General features: G+C 50.1%; 1 protein-coding gene across 7 annotated transcripts in view; it reads right to left on the bottom strand.

Annotated features, from left to right (window-relative positions):
* The window catches only part of DGKG (diacylglycerol kinase gamma), a 208,638-nt gene that overhangs the window by 111,716 nt on the left and 88,397 nt on the right, over positions 1-8,525 (bottom strand). For 5 of the 7 annotated variants that reach the window (XM_032298337.1, XM_032298339.1, XM_032298340.1 and 2 more), the window contains 4 exons: positions 7,209-7,297; positions 3,824-3,940; positions 2,689-2,781; positions 665-724 (listed from right to left, as the gene is read on the bottom strand). In XM_032298337.1, coding sequence (XP_032154228.1) covers positions 665-724; positions 2,689-2,781; positions 3,824-3,940; positions 7,209-7,297 — 359 coding nt within the window. The remainder of the gene's footprint in view (positions 1-664; positions 725-2,688; positions 2,782-3,823; positions 3,941-7,208; positions 7,298-8,525) is intronic. The other 2 variants (XM_032298341.1, XM_032298343.1) reach the window with 1 other exon arrangement.

Below are 8,525 nucleotides of genomic sequence, written 5' to 3'. Positions count from 1 at the left end.
ACACGAATCTGTGTGTTCTCATTGAATCTCACAGCACCTCTGGGAGGGGCAGGGCACGGTTGACTGTGCCCCTTTCAGCGGAGGAAACTTGAGGCTCAGAGGCAGAGGAGGTGGTGCTGGTTCCCAGTTTCCTTTCCTGGTACTCTTTGTTCCTCACCAGACTGCCTTCCCTGCATTCCTTGGAACTCCGTGGAAGGCACAGAAAATGTTCATAGGTGAACCCAAGTGAAAAAATGAGTTCTTAAGTATACATTTAAGGATTCAGAAGAACTTTTGGATCTGGTTAGCTTCATTCTGGCAGATCATGTTCTGGAGACAGCTTGGCAATCTTGGAAAACCCATTGTCTATTTTTAGGCCACATCTTTGGTATTATTTAGGACATCTGCAAATTAAAGTTTTATGTAACTTGTTCCTAAAATAGTGATAAAGCCCAAGAAGACCAGCAATGGGATCAGCCAACCTGTCCTCTCACCGCTTGCTGAGAGTGTGGCTGTCAAAGGCAACTCCAGAGGCCAGAAATAAATGCCCTGCTGGGTGATTTAATTGGTCAGATGAGAAGGCAAATGCTGAGATGCTTTTCTACCGAACCCGAACCCCGTCCTCCCCGCCACAGCCCTGGAACAACTTAGAAGCAGCAATCAGGCTCAGTGCTCACTGAGGTACCTGCATTACAAGTTCGCCCTTGGTAGACACGCAGCCATCAGACTTCCCACCTGGCCTGTCCTGTGAGAAGAAAGGAAAGACAAGCATCTTTTGGAAAAAGAAGCCTAATACAAAGAAAGTGATCAGATGAAAAACAAATGGCTGAAGTAAAGAAAGAGATTAGAAAGCTAGTGTAGTATGGAGAGGCGATTTTCAACATGGGGCTTCTGACCTGAAGAAAGAAATGTATCCCTAGGAGTTTTTCCAGGATTCTCCAAGCCTCTGTCATCACCAGCTCTGACTTTACCTTTGAGGCAAGGGACATGGTGGGGAGCACTGAAATTGGCAGAATTCCACTTGGTTGATTTAGAAGCTTGAGCTCTGAGAAGCAAGTTTGTAGACTTGGCTTTTCTGCTGAGCACTAATGATATGATATTGTCATTTTTGCTGGTTTATCTTGTTTTTCTAATGTTTATTTTACTGAGGCTTTCTCACATATAGCAAAATGCTCACATCGAAATTACACAGCTTGATGAATTTTGGATACAGGTATGCCCTGGCAACTACTACGTCTTCATATGGGTTTTGCCTGGCTTTTGAATTTCATATACATGGAATCATAGAGCATATCTTTTTCTGAGTCTAGCTTGCTTGGCTCAGCATTATATTTTTGAGACTCTCCATGTTTTTACTTTGTGCATAGCTGCTGCTTCTCCATTGCAGTGTAGTTTCCAATTCTGTGAATGCCAGAAGCCGATGTGCCTCAGTTTATTCATCTGTTCTGTTAACGGTCAGTTAACTTGTTTCCAGTTTTTAACTGCTATGAATGAAGCTGCTATGAGCATTCTCATGCATGTCTTTTTGTGGAATAGATGCTTGTACTTTCCAGGTAGATGCACTGGAGGATAATTGCTGGGTTATGGAGTTTGTATATTTCTAATACAGTAAATATTGCCAAATGGCTTCCCAACGTGTTGGTTTTTCTTTTTTTTGAGACAGAATCTTGCTCTGTCACCTAGGATGGGGCGTAGTAGTGTGATTTGGGCTCACTGCAACCTCCACCTCCCAGGTTCAGGCAATAATCCTGCCTCAGCCTGCCCCGTAGCTGGGATTACAGGCAGCCACCATCACACCAGGCTAAGTTTTGTACTTTTAGTAGAGATGGGGTTTCATCATGTTGGCCAGGCTGGTCTCAAACTCCTGACCACGGGTGATCCGCCCGCCTCAGCCTCCCAAAGTTCTGGGATTACAGGCGTGACCCACCACGCCCGGCCTTTTCTCAGGTTTTTCATGAGAAAGAAGTAGCTGGTCAAGTCAAGAGTGAGATGTGAGGAATCAGTGGCACTTGCAGCATTTTTAAGATGGAAAGGGGGCGAAGTTAAGTGTTTGGTGCTTGTTTGAAAGAGGAGTCTCCAACACAGGTGGCAGGGTTGGGGGGGGTTAAGGAGCTTAATTTTGCTGCTTTCATTTCCAAATAGGGCTGAGACATCCAAGTGAAAACTCAGGAGGTGGAGGGAGATAGGGACTGGATGTGGCAGGGAGGTTGATAGACTCCCAACCTGTCAACCTGACTGTGCACAGGTGGTGACTGAGGATCCTTGTGCTGCGCACTGCCTGCAAGAGGCTTAGAACAAATGTGCTTTCCTTGATGGGTCATTTCAGAGCATTCGGGGTGGCCCGCAATTGGAAACAGTATAGTCAGAGAAGTGTTCTCTCAAAATCTGATCTGTGCAGTGCTGACCTCTTTCAGGCACACACCAAAAACACAAACCCAACGGAGAGGAGCAGAAAAGATTAACGACTGGGCACTGGGCTTAAAACCCAGGTGATAAAATAATCTGTACAGCAAACCTCCGTGACACGTTTGCCTGTGTAACAAACCTTCCCATGTACCCTGTAACCTAAAATAAAAGTTAAAAAAATAAAACACAACCCCCAAGAGTTATCAGGGAAGCCCTGTGAGGAATGTGAATGTCCGAAAGCTGCCTCCATCTGAAAGGGCAGCCTGGAGAAGCTAGAGCCCTCTCCGGGGCAGGAGCACTTACCCGGGTGATGGGGCATATTGAGGTGGGCAGCAAGATGTGATCTCTGAGTTCCCCGCCGTCACACAACGTTGATAATTCACACTTGCGGTGAAACTGGGTGGAGAAATGAAAAGGAGAGTGAGCAAAAGTGAGCAAAGAAACATCAAACATGAGGGTGGAGAGGTTTGCAGGAGAGGTGGTGCTCCCCAAATCCTGATGCACTACTGGCTTTGACAGTACTGCTGTGTGTGTGTGTGTGTGTGTGTGTGTGTGTGTGTGTGTGTGTGTATGTGTGTGTGTGTGGTTAAGGGTGCAAAGTCTGCCATGGGCACAGAAGGAGGCCAATGGCTACCGAAGTGACACTGTCATGAGCTGGCCTGTGACCCTTCAACGTGGCACCCTGTGTTGATTCCAGAGACCCCTTGGATATGTGCTCTCCAAGGCTCTGAGACTCTGGCAGGAGGGAGATCTTGATGAACAAACTCATGGATGGCTGAGAGTAAACCTTGTGACTCAACCTTTGCACTCTGAGAGCTCTGCGGTCTCCTTTGGAGAAATCTACACTTTGAGGCTGATACCTGGGGAAAGGACAAGGGCTGGCACTGGGATTTGACAGGCAGGTTGGCTAGCGCAGAGGCTGCCAGTGGTACCCGGGTGTCCAGTGGGGCTGTGGACTCTAGCATTGCTGTGGCTGGTGGCAGCAGGCCCAAGCCTTTGGCCCAGGCAATGAGGCTGCTCTGAGGAATGTGCCTTTAGGGCAGTCACCCCCTCTCATGATGCTCCTGTTGTCCAATTCTTCTCCCACTCTGTCAGTGTCCCTTGCCCCAGGTGACACCCAGGTGAAAGAAGTTCATGGTCAGGCCTGCTGATCCCAGCTGCCAGGCCACACAGACAGTGGACTGGCCAGCTGCTTCTTCTGCAGTCCTCACTCCCCTGGTTCAGGAGTGCTCTCTCTGGGCAGCTTGGTGATTCACTGGAGCACCATTAGGCTGAGGGTATTGAATGGGGGCTGTGGGGTGCTCCTAGCCTCACCTCTCTGGCTCCACTCATGCCCTCTGGCGGGATGTCCATGGCTCCTGGGCTGCAGCTTGGGCAAAAAAAAAAAAAAAAAAAAAAACACCGAAAAGAAGCAGGGCCACCCTGGGCATCAACCCACCGTCATCCGGCACCACACGCAGTGCCGCGCGGTGACACTCTGGTAGCACTTGATACTTTTGTGGCACCGGTCACACTTGACGGAGGAGTTCCCTTCCACCCATGCGTGCTGCATTACCTGCGGGAGGGAAGCGAAGGGTCCCAGGGAAAATGGCAGAACCATGCCCCCCGGGGCCCTGGGCTGGAGGAGAAGGATCTGGGAGGTGACGCTGGGGAGCCAGAGGGACTCTTTCCCTTACTGGATGCTTACTGGATGTTGGGCTGCTTTGCTTAATGGCACGATGTTGTTCCTTCCTGCCTGACCGCCATTATGCCAATCAAAGGAGATTAAAAACCCGCTTTGCCACATTTTGAGCAGCTCAACTGCCCTGGCAGGCAGGCCTCCAAGCAGCATCTTGTCTGGCAGTCCATCTGTTTGTCTTGCAGAACTCCTGCAGAGTGATGTGTTTGTATGCGCCCTCTTCTGGAAGGCAGCATGGTACAGAGGAAGTCTGGAGGACTTGGGTGGGCCACAGACAAATCTGGTTGGTATCCCTTTGAAGTGGTGGCCTTTGGCCAGTTCTTAGACCTCTCTGAGTCTCAGGTCCCTGACCGGCAGAAATTTGTATAAGAAGTCTCACCTCTGGGGTTACTGGGGCAACGCAATGAGGTAGCACGTTTGGAAGGTCCTCCCTAGTCCTATCCCGGCCCTTTGGGGTACCCAAAATTGCGTAATGTCCTTCCCCTTCCTCAGCCTTAGCTGCCCATTAGAAGTACCTGGGGGAGCTTTTAGGAGTCGTAATTCCCAGCCGACACTCCAGACCAAATAAATAGGAGTCTTTGAGGGTGGGACACATGAGTAATCTGTTTTAAAGCACTCTGGGTGATTATCACGTGCAGTTGAGACTGAAAAGCACTCTAGAAGGAAATTAGAGAAAAAGTCCAAAGAAATGAGAGAGGCCCCACTGGTGCTTTTCACACCTGGTTCCTGGGGAGCTGGTTGTATCTGCTCCTTGATCAGGAAATACCACCAGGGCAGGCTGGGCACTTGGAAACAGGTGGGACAGTGGGAATGTTTGCATGTGTGTGTCGGTGCAGCTAAAGCAACAGCAGCTTACTAGTAACCCCACTATCCGGGAGGCTGAGCTCTCAGTTCTCTCCCCCTGGAATTCTACAGAACTCACACATTTCCACCATGGTACCCCAAATAACGGAAGGAAGTGGATATGGACTCTAGAAGGTGGGGGACATACCCTGAAGTGCCTACCTGCAAGCGCAGTGTTAGAAACCCATGAAATATTTGCATGATTCTGTCCAGGTTTGTATTAAATAAGAACAAATGTGTTTTTTGAGACAGTTTCACTCTGTTGCCCAGGCTGGAGTGCAGTGGCATAACCATAGCTCACTGCAGCCTTGACCTTCCCCGCTCAAGCTCAGGCTCCCAAGTAGCTGGGACTACAGGCACATGCCGCCACACCAGGCTTATTTTTGTATTTTCTTTTTGTAAAGGCAGGATCTCATCATGTTGCCCAGGCTGGTCTCTAACTCCTGGGCTCAAGCTATTGGCCCTGTTCAGCCTCCTAAAGTGCTGGGATGGATTACAGGTGTGAGTGACTGCACGCAGTCCAGCGATAAATGTTTTAAATGACTTAGCAATTAAGTTGCTTAAGGCCTCCCCTAAAAATGTTTTTGGTAAAATTATTGCTCCAGAAGATCTGTCACGTTTGGTTGGTAGCTTATCACCTTGTGCCTTGCACTTCTGAGGGTGTAAAAAACTCGGTTTGTTCACCCATCTGTCATCCATGTGGCCACAGTGAATTTGCTCTGAGATTATTATTTCCATTTTGCAGAGGAAACAATGACGGTTTCAGAGAGATTAAGTGACTGGCCCTAGGTTCCCAGCCTGGCGAGCGGCCAAGTACGGTTTCCTAGCCAGGTCTTCTGACCCCAAGTCCAGGACTGTTTTCCCACCACCACGTTGCCTTCCCCATTAATGCTCTTTGGGATCTGAGATGGTGAAGGACTGGGGTTGCTCCTGCAGGCTGAGAAGGTTGTGAGTATGCCCTGCTGGCCTCTCATCGGCCTCACTCTGTTCTCTGTGTGACAGGTGGCCAGAGTGTAGGCTTAGGGCCTGCGCCCAGCAGGCATACCACGTGTCCCGGTGAAAGGCATGGACATGGAGTGGGGCGTGCATGGGGTGGTGCAGAAGGCATGGATGAGAGACCATGAGGTGTCCATGGGGCATGCACACAAGTCCTCGGAGGCACCTGTCTCTCCCAGGAGTCCTTCTGCAGGAGGGCTGGGTACCACTCTTACCTGCCAACCATCTCCTAATTCACACTCCTCCATGGAATCTTCCCTTTGCAGGAAGGCAAAGTATCCTTTCCCTGCTAATTTCGAGGGAAGTCTATCTCTAGACTTGGTGAATGGCACCACCCAATGGCTGAGTTGGAAACCTGGGAGCCATCCCCTGCCTCTCCCCTCTCTCTCATCCACTGTATCCCCATCACCGCATCTTGGTGGTGGTACTTCCAAATCACCTCTCAAGCTCTCCCTTCATCTTTCCTCCTTTAGCCAGCGTGACAGTCAAAATACTCAATAAATAACTGGCACAGCCCAGGGGACCCTCAACACAGGACTGCGCTACAGCAGCGAGTGTGCATCCCGCCCCAGCTGGGCCCTCAGCGCAAGTATCGGAAGAGTTTGATTTCATCTCTCCCCTGATTTCTCTCCCACAGCACACTCAGAGCTATTAACCTAATTCACAAACTCGATCACATCTTCATGTGCTTGAAGCCCTTCAGTGGCCCCCGGCTGCACAGGTAACACCTTTCTAACTCCTTGGCTGGCCTCACAAGACCTGCTCCAGGCCAGATCTCACCACTTTCTGAGTGCCTCTCCCACCACTTTCCTTTAAGCATCCTCTGCTCCAGCCATGCCACACTAAGTATGGATCCCGGAAGAAGCCATGTCTCATGCCTTTACACACGGCTTCCTCTTCCTGGAGAGTCTTGTTCTCGATGCCTCATGAAGTCCTCTCAATTTGTGTTCGTGACACAACTACAATGCCTGCTCCTTGTGCAGCTCACCCTGTGCTTCCACTCTGCCTTCCACACAGCTGTGTTGTTGTAGCACACATCTCACTGCTGTTCTCTCCCCCTAGAGAGCACAGTTGTCCAGCATCTCTGACAACCCGTGGACCCCCTAGCACAGAGCCTGGCACATAGCGGGCACCAGGAAGGTGCTGAATGGATTGATGGATGAACGGGATGGTTTATGGGTGGTCCTCCAGGCAGAGAAGGGACTGGATAAAGCTCCCAGCGCCCCTTCCTGCTCAGGAATCCATGCTGATGGGCATGCTGCCTGGATGAGGCATGCAGTAGAACAAGGCAGTAGATGTCACCAACCTCGCCACTCCTTTTGGCTTTTGAGTACGTTTTGACACACCCAGGAATGTTTTTGGATACACAGCGTTCGTGGACAGTGTATTTACAGTCTGAAAAGAAAAAAAAAAATCAAGGCAGGTGCTTGTGAATGACCACGTAGGAGAGCTCCAGCCACCCTCGCACCCCAGCCAACGCCTGTACCTCCCTCTGAATGGCTCGTGAGGGGCAGGGGACACAGGAGCTGGGCTTGCCTAATGGAAATTCAGAACAGCCTCCAGTTGTTCTTGGACAGAGTCCCTGGCTATCTGCTGCGGCTGCGCCTACACTTGCCCCACTGCCTTCCTCTGTGGGCAGTGAACGCGGCAGGACACATCCCCAGAAAGGCGCTTTTTTGAAGAGGAGCATGTGGCATCATCCTCCTGGCTATGCCAGTGCCACGGTATCCCATGCCAGAGACATTGGAGAGTGTGTCGAAAGGTCAGGGCTTTTTAAGGCCAGGCAGGCTCCGGTGACAATCTACACGACCTTGGGGAAATTGCTTTACCTCTCTGACATTCAGGGTTTTCTGTAAAATGGGAAGAACACGGGCTCTCTTTCTCTCTGCAGGGATGTTGCAGCGTTACACTGTGTAAAGAATTATGTGCCTGGGTCAGAGCAGCTCCTCCACACATTACTGCTGTGGTTGTCACTACCATTATGTGAACAGCAGAGGCCCATGGGCCTAGAACTTCATGGGAACGAGACTGATCTATAAAATGTGGGTGAGAGCTGGGTTTGAACTGGCTCTGGGGAGACTGGTGGACCCCTTCTTTAGCCCGCTGATGCTTGGTCTTTGTGGACAGCGGACCCAGCTCTGCCAAGGCGACTCTCGTGGCTGAGGTCACTTGCTGCCTAATTCACACGTGCACGCTGGATAAAACAATTCGACCTGGACCACAGCAAAGGGGCCTCCCTGCAGCAGCAGCTCCCTGGTCTCTGATGGGTTCAGGCTGATGCTGCTGTCCACATCACGGGGCGGGAGGCAGGGCTCCGTTCACCTACATACTTGGGTGCGTGGCACGGCTTCTTGCTGCAGCCCCTCTGCCCTCTGCTCCTGCTCCGTGTCTCCTTCTTTCCTACCCCTTCTTACCCTTTTCCCTCCATCCCTTTCTCCTGTTCGCCTTTCCTGTCTTCCTCTCATTTTTCTTCTATCACTTATCACTTGTAGTTTTTTCCACCTTTCTACTGTGACTTTAATAAAGAAATCAAAAAGTGAAACAACTAGAGTTTTGATTCCCATTGCATTTACAGAATTCAAAATGCTTTTTTTTTTTTTTTTTTTTTTTTTTTTTTTTTTTT

This window comes from Sapajus apella, unplaced genomic scaffold (genome assembly GCF_009761245.1).
Source record: "Sapajus apella isolate SASKATOON/1434 unplaced genomic scaffold, GSC_monkey_1.0 scaffold38, whole genome shotgun sequence".
NCBI lineage: Eukaryota > Metazoa > Chordata > Mammalia > Primates > Cebidae > Sapajus > Sapajus apella.
The sequence above is the reverse complement of the archived record's forward strand: the minus strand, read 5'-3'. Positions and strand labels throughout refer to the sequence as shown.